The sequence below is a fragment of the Alosa sapidissima genome, chromosome 23 (assembly GCF_018492685.1).
Source record: "Alosa sapidissima isolate fAloSap1 chromosome 23, fAloSap1.pri, whole genome shotgun sequence".
NCBI lineage: Eukaryota > Metazoa > Chordata > Actinopteri > Clupeiformes > Clupeidae > Alosa > Alosa sapidissima.
Genome location: NC_055979.1, coordinates 14,640,942 through 14,665,583, shown reverse-complemented (window position 1 = coordinate 14,665,583; position 24,642 = coordinate 14,640,942). Strand labels below are relative to the sequence as shown.

Here is a 24,642-nt window from a genome sequence, read left to right as displayed (position 1 = left end):
CTGTACCACGTCCATTACGGACACTATCATCACAATTACCACTTCAACCTCCAAGCTATGTTGGGCAGAGGGTCAAAATAAGCATGGTATGCTTAGTGGACACTGTCGTATGCACGCAAAGACGCACCTCCATTCACAGACGCACCGTGACTATCACTGTCAATAGACGATCGATCATAATCTCCAAAAGGATATTCTCCTTCAGAATCAGAATAGGTGAATACCCAAGCCTACCCAAGACTTCATCACACGTGAACATTTTGTGTAGGCCTATTTCTGCTTCAATTTGTGCAAAACTATGGCCTGCATCGCTTCCGCGTCATTACAAATGCACGTCTTCGTGTTTATCGTGTGTAATAGCCTACAGGTATTTCCTGAAAACTTTGTGCAGCGATTTTGGGTTTGAATCAAGCTTGGATGTCTAGCAAATAGTGGAGGAGAGTACAAATGAGATTTGTCACCGTACTTGGATCTATCGTCTATTTTAATCAGCAGGCCTATCGTTTTTTGTCGCAATTAAAAATACCCTCAAGGGCCGGATTACATTATTATTTTGACATAGGTCGCGGGCCGGACATGGGCCGGATTTGGCCCGCGGGCTGGGAGTTTGAGACCCCTGCCCTAGGTTATGTCTCCTCTGATGTTGCTGATCCTGATCCGGTGACTCCTAACCTGTTGCTCATGGGGCGGCACGACTCCTCCCTCCCCCTGGTAACGTATCCTGACTCTGAGCTGCGCAGCTGTCACCAATGGCGTCATAGTCAAATCCTCTCATTTTTTGGCCCACTTCGTTAAAAATGTTCTTCCCTCTTTACGGTCTAGAAAGAAGTGGCACACTGATAATCCTGACCTTCAACCTAACACTGTTGTTCTCATTCTTGACCCTCAGCTCCCCCAATCCCTTTGGCCAGTAGGTCGAGTGATTTCCCTCTATCCCAGCAAGGGCAGCCGTTGTAAGGTTGCAGATGTCCAGGTGGGGGACAAACAGTACACAAGACCCGTTGCCCGCCTCATCCCTCTCCCCGCCCTACCTGAACCCCCATGACCTACTGTACTAGCAAATTTGCAACCAAATTTGGGGACGGCTGTTTGGAAGTTTCAGCTCTGTGCTGCATTTGCAGAGCAATTGCCACGCCCCATTTCCTTTGACACTAATTTCCCCATTTAGTTCACTGCAGCTCCAACCAATTTGCCCAATCAACCACAGACTTTATTAGGCAACACCTGTGCCCACAGCCCTTCCTTTGTTCAAGCCACGTGGAGTTTTTGTTATACCGTATGTATATACTTATATTTACTCTTTCTGCTGTAAGTGCATGTTGTGTGTGATGTCTGTATGCTACTGAGACCTTGAATTTCCCCTTGGGGATCAATAAAGTATCTGTCTATCTGTCTATCTGTCTATCTATCTATCTATCTATCTATCTATCTATCTATCTATCTAACAAATAATCCATATCTCCATTACAGTAATTATGTTCAGTTCAGTAACTAATCAGGATTCAGTTGAAAATGTGTAACAGTGTAGGGTTGTAAACTATGCTTAGCTCGTACTTTGTAGCTTACACTGAAGAAGAGAAAGTGACTCAAAGGGTTGCTCCCATAGTTTCGCATTAACCATTAACTTTGCAACAGTAATCACTCATACAAAGAGTCCTTGGTCAGTGAAACACAGTGTGAGTCATTCAGAAACTGGACACCACTGACTCTAAACACGGTCTTGAACTTGAACATGAACGTGCAAAACAAGTAAACATGAAGTAAAACAACTTTATGAATGTCAAAAATATACCTGGGTAATTTATTTTAAGTGCTCTTCAATAGCCTTTTGATTGTAGAAAGACAGAAAGAAAAATAGACCCAATTTTTTGTAATTCACATTTTAGTGCTGTAAATACTAACACTAATACACATTGCAATACTTAAAAGTATACACAGTTAATTACACATATCTTATTGAGGCATGACTTCAAGGTGGCATCGCCCCTTTTGCCCCACCCTAGCGCTGGCTCTGCATCTTTTGGCACACTGATTTGGGACAGTCACATGGTTTTTTTTCTTGCTTGACATGGCCTGGCCTGTTGCTTGGCCCCTTCATTGCCACTTGCAGCTTTATTTTAGGTTTTATTGGATATTTGTGTTACACTTCTAGGCACATAGTTACTATTTATTCTTAGCTGCTTAATTGCTCCGTTACAATTCAAGACAGTCACTGGCAAACAGAAAACACTATGGAAGCATAATCCCACAGTTAAACAACATACATCAAAAAGCCACGTTTCAAAGCCCCACGTTTCCTTTTCCGCTAGTCTTATTACACTTTCTAACTTGAGAAGAGACACATTTTAAATAAGAAAATTACTGGAAATCTTGGTTATGTGACCATTTTCGGCCGCATGGATGAAGGCGTGAGCGGCTCGAGGTGGTAGGCCTACTCAAAATATTACTTCAAGGTTGGCAGGTCTGCACCAGCACTCCTCCTCCTCCTCCTCACCCCCATCCTCTTTTACTTCCACCTCAGTGACCTCTTCCACACATTTGTGTGATATGATCTATTGGGCAATAACCAAAAACAAATAAGAATGTTTAACAAGCTTAGCCAACATTTTACACCTAACTCTGAAACACTGAAAAATGTTACATGCAAAATCATTAACCATTTCATGCTTGAAGCACTGAGGGCTTGATGTACAAAGACAGCGCTAATAGCACAACTGTGATCATTTCTAGGCGCAGAAAGCAAATGTTTGTGCCTTGCCATATTGTGTGGAATTTATTAAGCTTTCACTTTATTGCATAAACATCGCTCATCACCGCCTGTCACCAGCCTCTATAGTAATTTGCTGAACAGTATAATTCAACCACAAGCGCAGTTGATTGGAGTTAACCGATGACACATTGAAAAGAATAAAAAGTTTAGTGCTGTATTTCACAAATGTCCCTAGACGGTCACCGTTTTATTTTAAAAGGGCGCACGTAGATGTATATGTATGTAAATGCAGATTTCTAAGCCCATAGGTATGCTTCGAATTGGTGGTGGTGGTAATTAAACATGAATGAGGCCACATTTATGAATGGGAAATGTTAATATAGCTAACAAACAACTGAAAACGTTCCACACTGTCCCTTTAAACTATGTGCAGCCCATAGGAGCACTTTGTACACTTTTTCTGATACATTAGATCATTTCCCCCTCCTCCACCTCCCCCCTTTCTGTGTGCGCACATTCATGGTCAGGCTTTAGGGCCCAGCGGGATTGTGGTTTGGTTAATGAAATCTCAGTTAGGCCTTAAAATGTCATATCCATAAATCGCCTGTTTGCCTTTGTAGTCTACAGGTCCCCAACCTTTTATGTACCATGGACCGGTTTGATTCCTATTTTTTTTTTTCACGGACCGGGGGGGGGGGGGGGGTCGGGGGTTCCATGTTCCATATGTGTTGTGCATGCATTACTTGAAAAGAACTAGCTCCAGTTATGTATGAACAGTGAAGGTAACAATCTCTTGTGAAAAACATGAACTTGAAGAAGTGAAAATTGAACAATATGAACTATGAATATTGAACAACTTGAAGCTAAAGTGTGAACATGCTTAACAAAATATGGGAACAAAACATGGGAACTAAACGTGCATTACGAATATAATCAGTGTGAGCCCTGCTTGTTTCCCTGCAACAAGAAGCTTCCATCTGGGGGTGATGGAAGACAGTGACACCCTCAGTGTGTTTGAAATGTCTAGTCGATTGCGCAATTTGGTCGAAAACCCGGCCTCTCATAGATACGCGGTGGGAAACGTTTTCAGCGCTTTTACGGCTATCTCGGGATATTCTGCTTTGGTTTTGATCCAAAAACCCGCCAGAGAGGTTTCCTTATACACACTCTTAAGACCACCGTCATTTGCAATTTTGATCAACTGCTCTTCCTCCTGCGCTGACAAGTTAGGACTATTCGGGATATTGACAAATGGGTTGCGGACCCACTCATTGGTTTGCCGTGGATCTTTGGAGGATGGGAAGTAACGCTCAAACTCATTTGAAAGCGCAACAAGGTGATCGCGCACCAGCTGCGAGAGAAAGGGCCCTGCCTCAGTCTCTCCCAAAACCCCCACTACTGTTTGGAACATATCAAATACACCCCGGTCCACTCGTCGTCCCCACAAATCAAGCTTGCTTTAAATGCAGCGACTTTATCTGCCAGTTTAAAGGCAGTCGTCATTCTCCCCTGGAGTGACAGGTTGAGGTCATTAAGCAACCCGAATATGTCACACAGGTAAGCGAGTTTTGACACCCAGTCCTCATCACTAAAATGTGCAGCTAACGGTGACTTTTTTTCTGTAAGAAATCTCTGCAGCGGCTCTCGCAACACTCTGGCCAGTGACCTGCTAAAGATGCTTGTTTTTTGTTGCTCATTCTAGCAGTTTAGCTAACTTCGTGTGACACTACCGTTCGCCAAGAACTGATCAAGTGAAGTGAGCTGACCTGAGGCTGCGCAGCGCTGAAGGCAATATGTAAAAGTGTTGAAGGCGGGACAGACAGACGTAAGAAAATAGACCTTGCAAAATGCAAACATGCGTGCAATCAAACAACTGCATATAGACCTATGCCATATAAAAACGTGACATTATTGCGAATTAAATTTAGTTTAGTTCGCATGCATTTTTTTTAAACTCATGTCGTAGGCTACGGCCCGGTTAGGAATGTCCTGCGGCCCAGTGGTTGGGGACCGCTGGTCTACATTATGTGTTTTGTTTGGCTTTGTTTATTTAGTGTTTTGTTGTGAAACATCTTTGCTGTGTGGCGTGTCTTATTGGTTGGTACTACACTACATCTATGGGCCTCAGTATTAGCTGTTGATAGCATCCTGATTATATTGGGCTGATTGTTGAATGTTATTTATAGTCTTTTAATAGTATTTCGGTGACAGTATTTATTGTTTCTATTTACTACTGTTTGCATAACAGAATCCTGACATGTAGCCATCCTACTCGTTGGACCCTATACCTACAAGCCTACTTCAGTCCATCAGCCTGACCATCACACATTACATTACATTTAGCAGACAGTTCTTGACCAAAGTGACTTACACATATGTCAGCTATATTACAAGGGATCACATTGTCCCCAGAGCAACTTGGGGTTAAGTGCCTTGCTCAAGGGCACAACGGTGGAAGCCGGGAATTGATCCGACAACTTTCAGGCTACTGCACGCTAGCCCAGCTCCTTAACCACTACACTACCACCGCCCCCCCGACCACACCAACTATCACACGTGATAAATGCTACGCCATCCGCTGGCACATTTCCAACAGCATTCAAAATGGTCCAGGTAACAGTCATGCTCAGCTGAACACAGCAGAGTGTCCAGTTGCCGGGGTGATCACTGTGATGGCATGGTATTCGAATGAGACATATTTGTTTGAAGGTAGCAGCGGAGTGAATTTCCATTTGTTGGAAATTAACAGGCCCGTCCCACCTCCTCGTCCAGATGGGCGATGGGTGGGAGAGGGTAAAGTTAGTGGAGAGGGCAGCCGGGGTGGCAGTGTTCTCTGGTTTGATCCAAGTCTCAGTGAAAGCCAGGAGTTCCAAAGAAAGGTGGTCGGCATAGCCAGCTATGAAATCAGTTTGGTTGACTGTGGATTGACAGTTCCACAAGCCCTTGGAGAGGGAGGTTTTTGTGGGTGAGGACTGTTTAAGTGGCTGGAGGTTAACCAGATGTCTGCTCGTTTTGGCATGATGCCGTTTTCGGCGATGGGCTGTGATAACAGATATGGAGGAACGGTGCATTTTTACCTTTGCCGGTGCCTGAGCTCGGTGAACTTGCACAGGTAAACTTAATCGACTTGACCACGTCCGTCAGCGTGAATCAGCGTAGACCACCCTCTGATGTTACACAGGGTTTTCTAACATAAAGGTTTCGATTTTTTCGACTTTTACCTCATAGGCCTTATAAAAGATAGCTTACACTTAGACAAAGATAATGGCAAACTATTCTGCCAAACAGTTACGACGCTCTTAGCTGGTAACGAGAACTCTGGAGCACTCGTAGATCTTTCACAGTAGAGTGTTTTCACAACGCTCTTAAGCTACGATGGTTTCGGGAAACAGTCGGCAAATCTTAAGACGTAAGAGGGACTTTAAGATGCTTTCGAGGAAACAAACATTTTTTGGTTCTGCCCCTTCACAGTTTTATTACAATATTGTAAAACCACCAATTACCAACCTTTTGTTCGAAAATTCTAAAACAACAATGTTTTTTTAATACTTCAAAATGACATTTGATAAATTAACCTTACATTTTTCAATAGCCATAGGTGTGTAGATTTGGTTTTGGTTTTTGGATTTGGTTCTTACCAGGGCTTTTACTGCCTGAAATATCCGATTTTGTTTACCACTATCAGAGTTTAGTGCTGGACTGGTGGGTGCCTATTTCCAACCTTTCTCACGGCACATCAACGGTTAGACCGAGAATTCTCATCGCAAATCAAAATTCCACTGGAGCTCCAAGCGGATTTAGGTATAAGTAATGTATATATATATATATATATATATATATATATATATATTAGTATATATACTCTTTTGATCCCGTGAGGGAAATTTGGTCTCTGCATTTATCCCAATCCGTGAAACACACTCAGCACACAGTGAGGTAAAGCCTGCTACAACAGCACGCTCGGGGAGCAGTGAGGGGTTAGGTGCCTTGCTCAAGGGCACTTCAGCCATTCCTACTGGTCGGGGTTCGAAACAGCAACCCTCCGGTTACAAGTCCAAAGCGCTAACCAGTAGGCCACGGCCGCCCCTGTGTCTACTGCCCCACGGCTGCGTGCACATCTAGTTTTGTTGGTAAACGGGATACCCGTGTATTCGTACCAGAGGTGGAAATAGAGACTCAGAATAAGGTTTACTATTTGCATCACTATGTAATTAGAAGTGAATGCTATTTGTACCCTGGTGTAAATAGTAATGTGTGCTATTTACACCCTGGTGCATGAACTAGCTAATTGTTGCAATCAAAACGTTCTTTTAAAAACTGATTTCTTCTTCAAATTGCGTGCCTTCTCTGCATAGACGTTGGTACACATGCACACTTACACTTCTACTTATCTCTGCAAAAATGCTTTACACATGAATAAAACCCTAGATTCCCACATAGGCCTGAGCGTCATAATCACAAAATTTCTGTTGACTAACAAACTGACGGTTGTATTCACTGAACAAAGATTATGAAAATAAAACACAACTATTCCATCTGAAAATTAATTTGAACAGATATTAGTGCCAAAACTTTTCAGATTTGTTCACTTTCTGCTGACGAAAAATGTCAGCCATGTTTTTTTTGTGTACACAACACATTTGTTGTCATGCGTCATACAGGGTGCGAATAGCCCAGCTGTGTGGCCAAGGCTATTTGTACCAGGGGTGCAAATAGCCATTTGTATTGTCTTTCTCTCACTTGTGTTGCTATTTTGAATGAAAAATGTGATGCAGTAGAACACCATGTTCAGTGATGGACAGAGAGCACTCAGTGCTATGCCACAGGCAGTTGAAAAGCCGTCCGAGATGCTGTAAGTTACCTGAGATGTGATGTCTTTCTCAAGCAGGCCTTTAATCTTGATGGATGGGCCTGGGACTGGTGGGAACAATTTATCAAAAACCCTGCCAAAATAAAGTGAAGCTTAGTCCCTGGCACACAAATACACCACATGCAGTCAAAGACCAGAGCTGAAAACTTAGTCAGGAGCTGTCACTTCTAAGTCAAATAAACAAAACCCTAATAATGCGTGAATCTAACAGTTGCTTTTCTTCTATGCCTGCAAGTTCCTGTTTTCAACAACGTGTGCACTGTGTGAAATGCAAGCGGTGCTATTTTTGAGGCTGACAAACACACACACACACACACTTTTGTTTGTGTGAAAATATAAAATCAAAGAAGATTTTGTGCACACTTAGATCCATGCAAGCATCTTCTAATGACAATAATGCCATGCATTCAGTCAAAGGACCTTCATGAGGACAATATTTTGATGAAAGTCCTTTGATTAAAAGTTTGACGTTCTTTATACTACTTGCATAGATATAAGGGTGCAGACAATCTTTGCACTGCTGTTTGTCTTTCTGGCTATTTAGCATATCCCCTGAGATAAAGATAATGTGTGAAAATGTATAAAATGTCACATTCAGTATAACCATCATCACAACAGACAGGAAATCCTGTAATTTCATGTCAAATACATTGGGTTACACCTTGTTCTAGGATAATGACCAGTCCTTTACTAATTATTAGTATACGTTGTAGTATGGGATTGTTAGTCTGAACAAAAATTAATAATAAGATGGACTAATATTATCCTAAAAGTGTTCCTGATGGTTGGGGGTGTGTAGCTAAAGTTGAACTTTTTATTTACTTACTTACTTACTTACTTACTTACTTAATTACTTAATTACTTACTTATTTCGTGGGGGGGGGGGGGGGGGGGGGGCGTGTGTGACAGCAACACACATGCTGCGCTGTCTCTCTCTCCCTTCCTCACACATCGCCTACACAACTGCATACTCGGCCACCACTACATTAGGCCTATGCGTAGACTATTGAGCATATACGAATAGGCTATGTACACGCAGTGTCACGGCAGTGTAGGCTAACAACGCAGCCTGGAGTACTGGGGCCCGTTGCACAAAACTAGGATAAGGGATTAAGCTGGGATATCTTGGTCATCTTGGATCAATTTATCCGTGATCCGGTTGCACAAAAAAAAAAATCTCAGTCAGCAATCACCACAAATTGAAACCAGTAGTTATTTCAATGCCCATACACATTGTTATCACATATAACTAGACACACTGTCATTATTTAAACATGTGATCATTAATTTCAATCATTTTGGATAAATGATGATTTTTAGATAAGTAAGTATAAGTATACAGCGGAGAAAATAAGTATTGAACACGTCAACATTTTTTTCAGTAAGTATACTTCCAGAGAGGCTATTCGCATAAAATTTTCTACAGACATTAGTATTAACTTAGGTAATCCAGACATATTAAAAAATCCAGACATTAATGTTCATAAGTAGAGTTATGAGTAAAAAAGTGGAATGGCACAGGGAAAAAGTATTGAACACACTAAGAAAAAACAGTACACAAAGGCAAGGAATGGCAAGGAACGAGCTGGAATCTATACATAGTTAGAGAGTAATTATCCCTCCTATCTGTGCAAATTAATGTAAGCTGGGTTAGTACATATTGATGAGCTATAAAAAGGTTTTTCGTTACCAAGTTGTCACACAAGAAACATGTCATGATGGGTAAAAGCAAAGAGCTCTTCCAAGACCTTTGCAACATTATTGTTGCAAAACATATCAATGGAACTGGTTACAGATGCATTTCAAAACTTCAGAATCATCCAGTAAGCAGTATTGGAGCCATTATCTGCAAGTGGAAGGAACATCACTGCATCATCAAATGGCCATGCACAGGATCTCCTCACAAGATTTCTGACCAGGAAGTCAGAAGGATAGTCAGAAGTGTAGCCTAAGAGCCAAGGACCACTCCAGAAAGACTTGGAGGCAGCAGGTTCAATTGTTACAGAGAAAATCATAGGTAATGCACTCCACCGCCATGGCCTCTATGCACGCTCACCCCACATGACTATTACTGAAGAAAAACATGTCGAAGCTCATTGAATGTTTGCTACACAACATTTGGACAAGCCTATGAAATAATAAGAGAATGTATTCTGGTCAGGTGAGAGCAAAATTTAACTCTTTGGATGTCATACTACACACCATATTTGGAGGAGAAATTGCACTGTGCATCACCCAAAAAATACCATACCAACAGTGAAGTTTGGAGGTGGAGGCATCACGGTGTGGGGCTGTTTTTCATCTCATGGTACTGGCAGACTTCATACAGCTGAAGAAATGATGAATGGAGCCATTTTTTTCTGGGACAATCTTGCCATCCACCAGAACAATGAGGATGAGACACATGGCTAGACCTTCCAGCAGGACAATGATCCAAAGCATTCAGCAAAGGAAACTCTCAATTGGTTTCAGAGAAAGGAAATTCAGGCCCTGACTTAAATCCAATTGAACAGTTTTGGAAATTACCTAAAGATCAGGATTTACAAGAGGGACCCCTGGAATCTTCAATATTAAAATACTATCTGTTTAAAAGAATGGGCCAAAATCACACCTAAATACTGCGACTGATTAGCTTCGTCATAGAGGAAATGCCTTGAAGCTCTCATTACAAATAAAGGGTTTTCTACAAAGTATTTAAGAAATTTCAGTAGGCGTGTTCAATACTTTTTTCCTGTGCCATTCCACTTTTTTACTCATAACTCTACTTATGAACATTAATGTTTGGATTTTTTTTATATGTGTGGATTACCTAAGTTAATACTAATGTCTGGTGAAAATTTCATGCAAATAGCCTCACTGGAAGTATACTTACTGAAAAAAATGTTGACGTGTTCAATATTTATTTTCCCCGCTGTATATACTCTTTTGATCCCGTGAGGGAAATTTGGTCTCTGCATTTATCCCAATCCGTGAATTAGTGAAGCACACTCACCACACAGTGAAGTGAAGCACACACTAATCCCGGCACAGTGAGCTGCCTGCAACAACAGCGGCGCTCGGGGAGCAGTGAGGGGTTAGGTGCCTTGCTCAAGGGCACTTCAGCCGTGCCTACTGGTCGGGGTTCGAACCGGCAACCCTCCGGTTACAAGTCAGAAGTGCTAACCAGTAGGCCACAGCTGCCCCATGATGTTGCAATCATTAGATAATTTACAGTTTTCCATATAGGCTATAAGGCTATATATATATATAAAATGACGGAATATTAGGGCCACAGAGGGGAAAAAATCCAAATTCCTCTGCCACTGCAGGACATATTTAACTTAATTAAAGCACATAACTAATTTAACACATATTGGTCCACCAGCCGACCACTGTCGTCATCAGGGAAGATCGCTTTGCTTTATCACTATGGCGGTGCTGCCTTTCTTTTTAATTATGTCTTTTACATACTCGCCATTCCCGACCAGGGCCAGGGCTATTTTTTTTTGTCCCCGACCAGCCCTGTCACTCACATTACCTCACAATTGTATTAACTATGCTTCATAAGGAAAATTACAGTATAGAATATTGGGGACCGTCTGACGATAAGAACATGTCTGTGTGTAAAACTGAAAGCTGGTCTGCTTTCAGGATGCATAATGTCGAGGTGAAAACACGTCTTTAACAGAAGTGCTTTCTCACAATATCTACACAATGTCTGCCTTTTCCTCTTAAGATGTTACTTTTCTCTACAAAACAAATTACATTACAATTTGACACTTAAAATGCACTTAATATGAAGCCTAAAAAGTATGTAACTATTCATTAGACAGCATCTTAGTTTACATTGAGAGATCTTATAGAGCTTTATAAGCTTCTTACATCACATTACCGACCTTTGAAATTTGCAGAGCAGTAATATAGCCAAGAGGATCATGGGAAGTCCGAGAACAATAGCAATGATCACGCTAGTATGGAATGGGACTTCTGCAGATTTGTCCAAATCTAATAAACAAACATTAGACCAGGCAACACTTAAAGCACTGATAGTGCACTTCAGCTCAAAAACAGGAATATGCATTCAGCTGGGTCAGGCGCGCCTGCAGGTGTACGTCCGTACGCACTGTGCGTACCAAGGCTACTCAACAGCGAGAGAAAATGTCCCTTGTGTGTGTGTGTGTGTGTATTCACACCAAATTGGCCTACCATACCTTCTCAACTATGCACAGTATCCCATTAGCTGCATGCTATCAGGCTATTTACCATTTTCTATTACGTAAAGTTAGTGAACACGTTATCAAAATTAACATGCACACATTTTGTTTGAGCAGGAGAGAGAATACGCACGGAATAGGCTACCTGTTGTTTTCTTTTACTCGGCTATCTATATATGGTTATCAGCACACAATGTTGAGATAATTCATGAACTCAATACTCATCATGGATATCACAAGTTTTAAACAAAGAAAACAGAAAGAATGGAGGCAGCAACGCTAGGAGTTATTCCAGATAGACAAGAACAAGGTAGGCAATTGGTGTGCTTGTCAGGCGTCACGTTATACGCACGAACAAAACTAAAGGTAACTTTAGCCTGTATAGGGCTGTATCAAGTTGTCCAAATGAATAGGTCATTGTAGACGTTGTCGTTGTATTATTGCACGTGGATGTGTTTATGCTCTGTAGGCTACTTTTTTGCTGACTGCACGGACCTAAAACGGACAAATATTGTTCACGAGTGAATTTTTTTTTGCGGGGGGTGATGGGTGTGCGTACCATAGCATTAATTCCTGCAGGCGCCCCTGAGCTGGGTCACAGACATGTGAAAACAGTATCAGATAAGAGTTTCACAAGCTCATCTGTATGACAGTTATGTGTTTTATATATAGCTGTCCTGATAAGCTTACGACTATAACAGTGGTAGAGGGCATGTTACCTAAAACAGTCCAGTCACTCCAAAACAGAGAGTCACAGCAGTGAGAGGCAGTTTTTACTCTCATTAAGATTTTGTACTTCTGGGTTGGATCCAAATTTAGCTCAGTATACTTCAATAGCTCTTTGAATATTCTGACCTGTGCAGCATTAAATGGTGCACACACACACACACACACAGAGACAGAGAGAGATAGAGAAGTTAATTTGCTATGCATCAAAGTTCATATTCTAGCACACATAACCCATATAAACAAACATGCAGAACACAGAGAGGTTTTATAAACGACTACTACCTACCTCATCATTGACTTTCAATTCATACTCAAAGCATTTAGTGTTGTTTGTAAATTTACTTTTAGGCAGATCCCATTCAAGGTATAACTGATTTGACTGAATTGTTGCATTTATTTGAAGAGGACCCAGTTTTTCTATGAAAAAATATGAAGAATGTAAGCACCCAACAAAAAACATAAGTAAATAACACAAATAAAAATGTAAATAAAAAACATAAAATAACACAAGTTGTTCAGAAGTTCTTAGTAGAACAAGTAAAGTGCAGATAATGAGTTCACACAAACGTGCAAATACTATTTTTTGCTAAAAAGGTGCAAGAGACTGACACTTTGATATTCACTATCCTCAGACTCAACAAACATCCCAAGCTCAAGTTGTGGAATGACACAGAGTGATCTCTTACCAACATTACAGATTTCCCACTGCTGTGTCTGAATGTACCACTTGTCTGGGTAGGACACGTTGAGTTGCAAAATTATATGATATGTCTGATCTGGAATCAGTGTGTGGTAAAATGGGCCTTGGACATGTTTCTTGTGTCTTTCAAGGACCTCTTGGCCTTCATTGCAAAATCTATGGGAAAGAACACAGCTGTCAGAGAGGGCCATTTGTCAGCACTATAATTCATACATTCAGCTGAACTAGCTTAGAGTAAGGAAGTTCTCACTAGGGCAACACTTGGTTGAGGCTTGTCAATTATTTTATTTGGAGGAAAGAAAAAAAAAAAGCAACACATCAGTCACATCAGTATCCATAAAGCATTAAACACATTCATAAAAGGTTAGAAAGTATTGATAAAGCCTCATAATGACTGATATTACTCCCTATCCATCAAACCAGGTGAGATTTGTTTAGATTTGTGAGATTTGTTTAACCGTCTAAGATAGAAGGATGTTTAAAAGATATCAAAGCGAGGATGACTAACATCCTGCTCCTACACACAGATAAAACTGAGGTTAGGATGGTAGGTGTTATGCGCATGATGTGAGCACAACACAGTAACAGGGAAGACAGTAATGGAGTGAGTTCCAAAAGGTTTACAATTTATTAAGTCAAAGGTCTCAAAATAAGCAGCGTCGGCCGAATGGCTTTCAAACAAAGGCACACGGTATGACCGGATCGGCAAGCAGTAACAAGTATCTGCTGCTTTCTCTGCCTACAGAGGGGAGGAGCTCCAGCTAATTTAAAGCTTACAGGTGAGCTGTGCATGGGTGCACCTATGGACTACTGTACACGTGGCACAAAAGGCTCTCAGTGAGCTCGTTTGTTTCCTGTGGAGCCAGGTGTGTTTGAACCTTCTGCTATTCTGAATGTAATTTGTGTCTATAGGGACCCGGTTGGGTGTGGCACCCACAGTAGTGAAGCAGCACGTTACGATAAAGAAGGACGTGTAGACACTAATTACATTCAGAATAGCGGCAGGTTCAAACACCTGGCTTCACAGGAAACAAACGAGCTCACCGAGAACCTTTTGTGCAACTAGTCCATTAGGCTGAAGGAGTGCCTCCAATCACACCTGTATGGGGAAACAAGGAAACCACAGCCTGGGGGAAAAGGGCAAAGCCAGCGGGCTGTGAAATGAGGCCCTAAACATGTGAAAATAACCTTATCTAGCATCTATCCACCAGTGTTGTGCAAAATTCGAATTGCAATTCTGCTTCCTCAATTGAAATGCAAGTGAAATTCAAGAATTGAATTGGAATTTAAGCCAGTTTCAATTCAATTCTGGAATTTTGCACAACCCTGCTATCCACACTCAAAGTCTTCTCACTAACATCCAACAAAAGTGTTAAAGCAAGGGCGTAGGTTTGGTCTCAACTTTAGGGACACACCAACCATCATCACCACAGCAATAGACTAAAGTTTTGACATTTCTGTGTCATTTAACAGTTGACAGTTAACATGCCATTGGCAACCTATCAAAAGTAGGATTAGTTTCAAAGTATTCCCTCTAATATGCAAAGCTCGAAAATGACTGAGGGCCAAATTACCTTAAAGGTGCCATGTGTAAGAATTGAGGTAAAAATATCCAAAAAAAATTAGCTACACGCATCAAAAGAATGAGAAGGAATAAGGGCGATGATGTCATTAAAAAATGACAAGGTATAGTGCTGCAGAGATATCAACCTGAATTAGCATGCTAAATTACAATCCACAGCCCGACAGGTGTCATAATACCAGTTTCGGCCATGGGAGGCGGTATGTGGGCAACATAACCGCCAGCCAAACTGCAATACACGTTTCTCGGTTGTTACTCTAGGGTAGACCAACTCACTTTCTGGAGGTATACTGCCCCCATCTTTTATGGAATGTGGAGTATGAATTGATTTTTTGGCGGACATTACACATGGCATGGAACTATTTTTTCCCTACTGTCCACCAAGACAATAGCCTAGAAATCTAGACGCGCCCCTAGCGGCAGCTAGTATAGCAACTCTCCGTTGGCTTGTGAGCTCCAGAAATCGACTCAATCAGGCCAATGAAATCGTGTATAGAGTCGTTAGGTGGGCTTAACATAATGATTGATGGCAGAGTTGCAACGGTTTGGCTTGAATTTCCTGCTACTTGAAAACAAATAAGATGGATGTTGCTGTTGGCGAACAGTGTGACACGAGTTAAGCTTTTATTAAACGTTTGAACTAGCCAACTAGCTCCGCTGGTGGGAAACGCATGGGACTCATAGCGCTGCCGCTGTCCTATTGCGTGCAGAGGGAATTTGAAAGACAACTGATTATCCCGCCCCTCGGACTGAGCACTGCGAACGGTGAGTGCCCAGACCCTACACCCTACCAAGACAACTTTGTTCCCAAAGTGCAAATCATCTTGCAATCCTAAGAGTATCAAAAAGCACTACAGTATGGGAGAATTGGGGGGGGGGGGGGGGGGGGGGGGTGCAGGTGGAGCCTTCTGTTATTGTAACTGAAATATCCACACAACCTATACAGTATATCAAACAGTAGCAATCGGGCTACTGCATACCATAACCCTCAACTTGCAATTGTACCGTGTGAAAACTGAATCTCACAGATAGGAAATAGAATACTGAGGATGTTCTGGACGATCACTTGAATCCCAGCTGAAGTTTAGATTATTCTGCTTGTCCACAATGCAGCTTGTAAGCCAAAGGCCTGGGGAAATGGGAGAAATGGAGAGAAAAACATAAATTGGGAACTGAGCTATTCTAAAGGCTCTATGATAATAGATAGCTAAAAAAATATCTAATATGGCAGAACAAAACAGTATGCTATAGGAAGTTCAACATACCGTCTGGCAGAGATGGACTGTCCTTATCAAAGCAATGTGATTTGTTATGTGTCATTATCCCATTGTCACTGAAATACACACTGATTCCCTGTAGTTGTAGAAGAAACAGGATCATCTTGATGTATGTGTCATGAGGCAACTATATCAAAATATTGGTATAATTTGTTATTGTTTACCAGCTCTTTCATGTCATAAAAACATTCTGGAGAGAGGTTGGATAGACATTCATTTTCCCCTATATGGAATATAAAGACAGGAATTACACACATCTTTCAAGCAACATATGGCTATAGTTTACACTAAACCAGTTTGGTACTTTAGATATTATATATTGTATCATTTTGGTTTGGAAAAAGGATCCATAAATTGTGTGTGTGTGTGTGTGTGTGTGTGTGAGAGAGAGAGAGAGAGAGTGTGTTGTCTTGTTTTTGCTTGTGTTTGTGTGTACATATTTAGATCAACTCCACTCACCCTCCTCTGCAACAATAGAGACAGACAGGGTTAACCAAAGGCTCAGTACTGACCAAGGTAAACACATAATCATGATGCTGCACGGAAAAAAAATAAGTTAACTAATGTTTCTGAGGAGCTATATGAGTATGTAAGGAAATTAACATTGTAAGACACTGATCTTTTCAATGATCCAAGAACAATTTCATTTGAGTTGTTAGTTGTTAAGATTTATTTGAACTAATGACATGGAAAACATAGCAAATTGCATCCATATATTCTAATGCAGTATGCACAAGTAATAACTGAAATCGGAGAGATGCAAATGTAATTACTCCGTACCCTGAACATCACTGGCATCACAAGTCATTGTTTTTTTGTACAGTTCTAAGGTTATATTGCTATGTGAATTACCCCAGCCAAAGCAGTTCTTCATTTACAAATAAAGCATACTAACTTACATACTGTACATTTTTGTAATCCTGTACTTTTCTTATTATTTTTTAGGGTAAGGCTATTTGCTCCCCTGGTACAATTAGCAGTGTATGCTATTCGTACCCTGGTGTAATTAGAAGTGAATTCTATTCGTACCCCGGTGCACACAGCAATGTGTTCTATTAATACCCCGTCTGGTACAAATATCAGTGTATGCTATTCGTACCCCGGTGCACACAGCAATGTGTTCTATTAATACCCCGTCTGGTACAAATATCAGTGTATGCTATTCGTACCCCGGTGCACACAGCAATGTGTTCTATTAATACCCCGTCTGGTACAAATATCATTGTATGCTATTCGTACCCTGGTGCACACAGCAATGTGTTCTGTTACAGTTTTTTCAGCGTTTTTCCAACCAGTTGCCACATTTTCAAAACTCTAAACACAATTAGCACAGCATCGGTCTTTTGTGGCCATACCATTCACACATTTCATGGCAGTGAACACATTTCCACAATGCTTACATTTTCTTAACAGACAAGTTATACCTCCCAACAAGATTATGGATTGTTTTTGTAGTGTTTACGAATATGTTAAGGGAACAAATTCTGCATAACAAAGACTTAATTATGAGTTATTTGTACACTATTAGCACTTGTGGTTTAGTGTCTAGTTTCATTTGAAAAAAGCATCTTTGATAAGTATTATTAGGGGTGAATAACTGTTCTTGTGGTACTACCACCTTACAAGCCCCATACTGAGCCATGCATATTTAGGTCATATGCAACAACTTATTTATTAACTATGAATAAGGAGTAATTAGGAGCTTACAAAGGGACATTCTTAATTAAGGGTCTAGCAAGGGTAGAATAAGGTTTTGCAGAATAAGGTATTAATTAGTGACTTATAATGACTAACAAATGGCTAGTATGCTACTAATATACATGTTAGTAAGCAGCTAATTAATGGTGAATATGTGTGTCTTAATATAAAGTTTGATTGTGATTGGCTGAATCGCGTTCGATGCTGTTGTAAAATGCTGTATAAACATATACCTTGACCGCATTTCGTTGTATATTACTGCGCTACCATAACTTGATACAAAAGTAGTTGTGTCTCGACGTTGCTTGGCAACCATTCAGATAGAGGTAATATATATATTTCTTGGCGGAAGAATGATTATCTATTAATAAATCGGTTCCATTTCTAGTTGCTGTGCCTTTACTTTATAAAACGTTGCCAGTTTATGAAACTTTGGTATTTATAGTAACAGTTTTAGAAAACCAATAAGCCACTCAAGTCTGTAGGTTACACTGATTCTACAACAGCTAGGGGGTTTTAGCGGAGTGCCTAATACCTCCCTTAGCTGTTGTAGAATCAGTGTAACCTACGGCCTCTCGGGGCTTATTGCTTAAGTAGACTGCCACCAACATATTTTCAAGCACAAATTGGTTGCTTCATCTCTGGCATGGGAAATTAGTTTGTCTTTCAAGTTTATACCGAATACAGCCTAAAGGATTCATGTATGGGCGGCCAGAAGGAAGAAGAAGAAGCTGAGCTCCACAAATGCTCTGGAAGATGTAGCTTCTGTTATGCACTATATGGTCATGGTCAACAGCTAATTGAAAAGCTATCTGCTTCAGGAAACTTACTTTTTTTTACTCAGGGCAGCAGTTTTCAGTTATGTGCTTACATAATTGCAAAATGGTACTCCAATGTTTCAGATTAGTAAACAGAATGTGCCTTTGCAACATTGGATGAATGGTTGCTGATAATTGGCAATGCAGATATTGCATTACCTTTCATTTGACACCAGGATTATGCTTCTTCACAAAGGGGTTCATGTGCAGTAAGCATTTGATTGTCAGTATGCATTTTGGATAACCAAAAGTCCTATGGGGGTTTTCATAGGCATTTTACAAAACGCATGAGCATACCTTGGCAAATAATGTCTTTTAAAGCAGTCATATTTTCATTCTATATTGATCTACAGTACTTTTGCACACAGCTTCACAAGCCCTGGTGCTAGGGCTCAGGTGTGTTTCTAAGTGATATCAAGTGACCTAGAGGGCTGAAATATGGTCAGTTCAGAGATTCTTGTAATCCGGCAGAAAGAAAAAACTTTATTCTAGCCTCTGTAACTCTGTGTCAGTACATCACATTGATTCTGACTGTTTCCTATGAAAACTACAGGTTCTAGCTTTCTATAAAGGTCAAACATTTGATGGTAGGCCCCAAAAGAGGTGGGAACAATGCCCTTGTAAGTAGGCACAGTGCAATTGGAATTAACATGGTTAAAGATCAGCCATTTCTTTCTATAACAGTCGAGAACCCTTTTGCAATTATGTAAGCACATAATGTAATCTGAAAACTGCTGCCCTGAAAAAAAAACAATCCAAATGATTTCAGCTGGTATTCTGTCTATAATGGAGTGGAATGGACATTTCTAAGCATCTCCAAACTTTTGACTGGTAGTGTATATAATATATAGATAGATAGATAGAGAGAGAGTTGAAGTGTGAATTGCAGTTTGAAATAGTCCATGACAGCTGATTGCTACCATAAGTAATATCAAGTGATGTAAGTCTTTAAGTGGCAAAGTCCTTGATAGACACATGAGTATCACAAAAATAGGTATGAACTGAAAGCGTCTAACCTTCACATTTGGTGTTCAGTCCTTGTCACAGAGCTCACTTTGGGTCACACTGATGCCGTTAACTAACACTCAACGTCACTCAAGAGATTTGTGCTCCACACATACACACACACAGACACGCACACACTTACACACTCACAAACATGCACACACACGCATGTACATAAGCGTGCAGCACTGAGGGGGAAGTCTGTTTCATCGCTACTTACTGAAAAGCAGCAGAAAGAAAATGACATCATCGTGACTGCTAGAGAAATAACCAATCAGCTACAGTGCTGCAGAGGGGACACATTCCCATTGTTATTGTTTATTGTAAATATTCATATTTGTGATTGTTTGCTACTCTGGCACAGTAGAGATGAATCGTCTATGGTCGGCTGCATTGTGATCTGCATGATCAATTCACAAGACGCTTAATCAAAGATTCTTGTACGTTGCTCTATCTTGCTAGTAATCAAGGATCTTTGATTAAGCGTCTTGTATAGAACTGGTAGGCCAGTGGTTTCTTTACATCAGTTCTGAATTGATTGAATTCGTGAAGTCTGTGTACCAAGCGACCTTGGGTTTGAGAAAGGTGCTATATCAAATAAACGTATTATTATTATTATTATTAATGACCATATGCGCAATATGTTATTAGAGCTGCATGCAGGCTGCATGTATTGACTGTATAAATTACATTATGAAAAGATAAATTAATATAACAGAACATTATAAATGCCATCTTGGAACTTGGCTATGTGAGGTTCATCTAGTGCTCTTTACACCATACTGAATAATCATGTGGTGAGGCCGTGGTTAGCTACCCTGTCCCACCTATCAGCCACTTTCTCAGCCACTGCATTACAGTAAGAAACTTGGCAGAGGAGTCCCGTGTAGCAGAGGGGATGCTACTGCACTCTAGTGTTTCATTTTCACAATGAAACTCAGCATGTATTCATTTCAGGTGTTGAGCAAAATGTATGTCTTTCATCTGCACCATGTATTATTGTTTACTTCAGTGTAGGGCTTTCAAATAATGTGTTATCACATGAAGAGTTTGGTTCCAAAACGGCATATTTAATGTTAGCATTTTGGAACCAAACTCTTCACATTTTCAAAAAAAAATGCTGTTAATTCTTTTGGGGGCCAAAAAGCTGCGCATCACCCATTGTGTTTCTACCTTTTCTTATTGGGGCCTAGCAGTGAAGCTGCGGTTCGTTCCTACAATGGAAACAGCCCTATAGCATGTGGGATGTTCAGTGAGGATCATTTACACATCAGAGCAAATTAATTCAATTTCAAAATATTACATTCAGTCTCAAGTTAACTGGGATTCAATTCCAAACTAAGGAATTCAATTCCAAATAAACTATTCAAATCTTGTTTCTCAATACAACTGCTCAAATTCAGCAATTCAAGTGTAAATACAAAATATTCAGATTTATTTTGAAGAGGAACAAGAGTTACTGCATAGTATTTCATATCATCCATATCAACAATGCACAGATGCTCACATGTTGAAATGCCATTGGTACTGCAGAGCTTTTTCAGGGTAATTTACTAATTGGCAAATGCAACATACACACAAGTTGTCAAAAGCAGCACAAAAAAACTGGCCAGTTTGCAGTCTTTAGTAAGATCCTCAACATGAAGGAAAAGGAATGAAGAACGCACATGTAAAGGTTGAAACGACTTTGCTCATTGTCCAAAGCAGTTCCTCTGTCATCTATATTATTGTCCTTCTCTGGACAAAATCGCCCCACCTTCCTGTGGCACATGCAGCACCTTTTCACCAGCGCTCCTCTTCCTCTTCCTCCTCATCCTCTTTTACTTCCACCTCAGTGACCACTTCCACACATTTGTGTGACATGATCTATTGGGCAATAACCAAACACAAATAAGAATGTTTAACAAGCTTAGCCAACATTTCACACCTAAAAATGTCAAAAACATAAACATAAACACAAAAACATTTTTACCTTGACACTCATTGAACAAGAGTGCCATAAGCTAAGATGTTCGGTAACACTTTACTTGACGGGTGAGTTCATAACACATTCATAGCAGCTGTCATAAACTGCACATAAAGCATTCATGACTGTTTCATGAGACATGACTCAACATTAATACCAAACCTTGTCATGAATGTGGAAGACAGAACGACGACCACAAGTCCAACAATCGCAAAGCAGCATTGCCGTTTTTGTTCCAGATCTCTTACCTGATCATGTCACATCTGAGTCAATGGGCTACTCCAGTACCAAAAAGACAGAACATGGTCAAGCATATAATGTTTGTTTCATAAAAATGTATGGTAACACTTTACTTGACGGGTCAGTTCATAACACATTAATAGCAGCTGTCATAAACTGCACAAGCATTCATGACTGTTTCATGAGACATGACTCAACATTCATACCAAAGCTTTCGTGAATGTGGAAGACAGAACGACGGCAACTTGTCAAAATAAAAGTCCAACAATCGCAAAGCAGCATTGCCGTTTTTCTCTCCAGCCTTTGTAAATATTTCATGAATATCTTATGAAGTCTACATTGAATGTTACTTTACTATACAAGAAGTATTCGTAATCACTGAGTTTAATACTGGGAGGTAAACTAGCCTACATTATATTTGTGTAACCTGGAACGGTTGGACATTCCCATTAGCAAACGATGAGAATCATTTGCAAAGGTTAGGCTACATCATAAAACAAATAGGCTACATTTTTATGAAACAAAAATTATTTGCTTGACCATGTTCTGTCTTTTTGGCACTGGAGTAGCCCATTGACTAAGATGTGAGGTGATTAGGTAAGAGGTTTGGAACAAAAAAGCTGCAGTGCTGCTTTGCAATTGTTGGACTTTTATTTTGACAAGTTGTCGTTGTTCTGTCTTCCACATTTATGAAAGGTTTGGTATGAATGTTGAGTCATGTCTCATGAGACAGTCATGCATGCTTTATGTGCAGTTTTTGAGAGCTGCTATGAATCAGGCTTGTGCACAATTCGAATTGCAATTCTGCTTCCTGTTTGCTACCTCAATTGAAATTCAAGTGAAATTCAAGAATTGAATTTCAGAGCCAGTTTCAATTAAATTCCATAATTTTGCACAAGCCTGCTATGAATGTGTTATGAACTCACCTGTCAAGTAAAGTGTTACCAAATGTATCTGTTGTATTTTGTAACCTTTGCAGGTGATTTCTCGTCTTTTGCTACTGGGAATGTTCAACCGTTCCAGGTTAAACAAATACGGGTCAGCTGAATGTAGGCTAGTTTACCTCCCAGTGTTAAACTCAGTAATTACGAATACTTCACTTAATAGTAAAGTGACATTCAATGTAGACTTAATAAGATATTCATGAAATATTTACAAAGGCTGGAGAGATTAAATGAATGGTTTCCAGGTTACACAAATATGGGTCAGCTGAATGTAGGCTAGTTTACCTTTGCAATTGTTAGACTTTTATTTTGACAAGTTGTCGTCATCCTGTCTTCCACATTAATGAAAGGTTTGGTATGAATGTTGAGTCATGTCTCATGAATGCTTTATGTGCAGTTTATGACAACTGCTATGAATGTGTTATGAACTCACTCATCGAGTAAAGTGTTACCCCCTAACCCTAATCCTGTCCCCAACCCTAACCCTAACCCTAATGCTAACCCTAACTTGTTATGACAAAAACGGAATGAAACTTAATGACATAAGCGTTACAGTATGTCATAAACATTTATGACTTGTTCATGGCACGTTCATGACAGTGTCATGTCACTCTTATGTCGGTACTGTCAAGTAAAGTGTTACCAAATGATCATAACTGAATATTGACTGGAAAAAAAACCCTGTCTGAATTAGATAATGTCTATTGGACACTTTGTTACTTCTCTAACAAACTACAAGGACAGGAAGGGGGGAAATCCAAAATACTTTTTACAGAGGATTGCATTACATCTGTAGTTTCACATCAGTATATGATGTGGCAACAAGCTAGGAAATGAAGAACTTTGAAATTCATGGCTGTGCAGACAGCGTACGCAGCTTCCCATTAGCCAATTAGGGGGGAAATTCAAAGATGTTACAATGACTGACATAAAAAATAAAAGACTATATATACTTACTTATACTATATGTTATGGTTAGGCCACTTTGAGTTGTAACTCAACCCTGCAATGTGAGTGAGCGTACAGAGGTCAGTGTGGACAGAGAGCACTCAGGAGTAGATGTATCGCTTTTGCGCCCACTTCAGGCATATTTTCTTCACAACGTGCACGTAAAAACATGGTGTGGTATGTACAAACCGGCCACACGTAAAACCGCAGATTGCCTGTCTCGGGAGCAGGGAATGACAAATTGCACTTTCCCGTGTCATGCATATGCATTCAGAGGAGGGTCAGAGGAAACTGGGAGTTTTGTGTTAAAAGATGGGAGTAGAAGCGCCTAATTAGGTATTCCCTTGTATGTATGAAAACTGTCCAAGAAAGCGCACGTCAGTTTTGGGGTGAAATATTACCCACTGGTAAAAGCAGGTGTTAATCCAGAAATGTGGTTAAATGCGTCAGCAAGAAAAGCATCCAAAGACAACAGAATTGGTACTTACTGGAATTGGAATTGGTAGAGCACCAATTTTACTTCTTTGTTGTGGTCATCATCAGTTCAACTGTGCTTGTGTTAAAATCATGCAGTTCAATTGTGAACAAATTGCAGTAGGGGGAAGAGAAAGGCGCTGATTACCCGATGCGCTACAGGTGTGATTAGAGCAGGGACATCCCTTTTCATCTTCAAAACCTCCTGAAGACCCAGCTCTTCAGTGAACATCTCCTGTCATAACACTACTTACAACTAGTCTTGCTGATCCTAGCACTTACCACCTGACTAGAACTGACTCTCGATTGTTTAAAAACAGCACTCACTGATACACTTATTCTTATTGTACTACACCTTTTTTTAAATTGTCCTAGAATTGTTGAGGGAATTGCTTTAAACTGTTTACCATGTTGTTAGTCTCTTTGGTTAAAAATGCGTCAGCCAAATGTAATGTAATGATAAAAAGCACGTAAAATGAAGAGGCACA

At 40.3% G+C, this 24,642-nt stretch overlaps 1 protein-coding gene and 1 long non-coding RNA gene across 6 annotated transcripts in view; both read right to left on the bottom strand.

Annotated features, from left to right (window-relative positions):
* Positions 1 to 1,787: 1,787 nt before the first annotated feature.
* Positions 1,788 to 24,642, bottom strand: part of LOC121698532 (interleukin-5 receptor subunit alpha-like) — a 32,025-nt gene continuing 9,170 nt past the window's right edge. Inside the window, exons 1-11 of one of the 3 annotated variants that reach the window (XM_042080718.1) lie at positions 19,594 to 20,137; positions 16,521 to 16,597; positions 16,226 to 16,284; positions 16,050 to 16,137; positions 15,811 to 15,913; positions 13,189 to 13,358; positions 12,789 to 12,919; positions 12,493 to 12,628; positions 11,456 to 11,564; positions 7,572 to 7,653; positions 1,788 to 2,552 (exon numbers count right to left, since the gene is read on the bottom strand). In XM_042080718.1, the coding sequence (XP_041936652.1) occupies positions 2,436 to 2,552; positions 7,572 to 7,653; positions 11,456 to 11,564; positions 12,493 to 12,628; positions 12,789 to 12,919; positions 13,189 to 13,358; positions 15,811 to 15,913; positions 16,050 to 16,137; positions 16,226 to 16,284; positions 16,521 to 16,593 (1,068 nt within the window). In that variant the 5' untranslated portion in view covers positions 16,594 to 16,597; positions 19,594 to 20,137 and the 3' untranslated portion in view covers positions 1,788 to 2,435. Of the gene's footprint in view, positions 2,553 to 7,571; positions 7,654 to 11,455; positions 11,565 to 12,492; positions 12,629 to 12,788; positions 12,920 to 13,188; positions 13,359 to 15,810; positions 15,914 to 16,049; positions 16,138 to 16,225; positions 16,285 to 16,520; positions 16,598 to 19,593; positions 20,138 to 24,642 lie in introns of those variants that run through there. The other 2 variants (XM_042080719.1, XM_042080720.1) reach the window with 2 other exon arrangements.
* On the bottom strand, positions 20,989 to 24,474 carry LOC121698534. 3 transcript variants are annotated; one of them, XR_006026788.1, is made up of 2 exons: positions 24,169 to 24,474; positions 20,989 to 21,448 (listed from the first exon to the last, which is right to left on the bottom strand). It is a non-coding gene; the product is annotated as an uncharacterized LOC121698534 (long non-coding RNA). The 3 variants fall into 3 exon arrangements; XR_006026789.1 differs by lacking the exon at positions 24,169 to 24,474 and adding an exon at positions 21,797 to 21,843; XR_006026790.1 differs by lacking the exon at positions 24,169 to 24,474 and adding an exon at positions 21,711 to 21,752.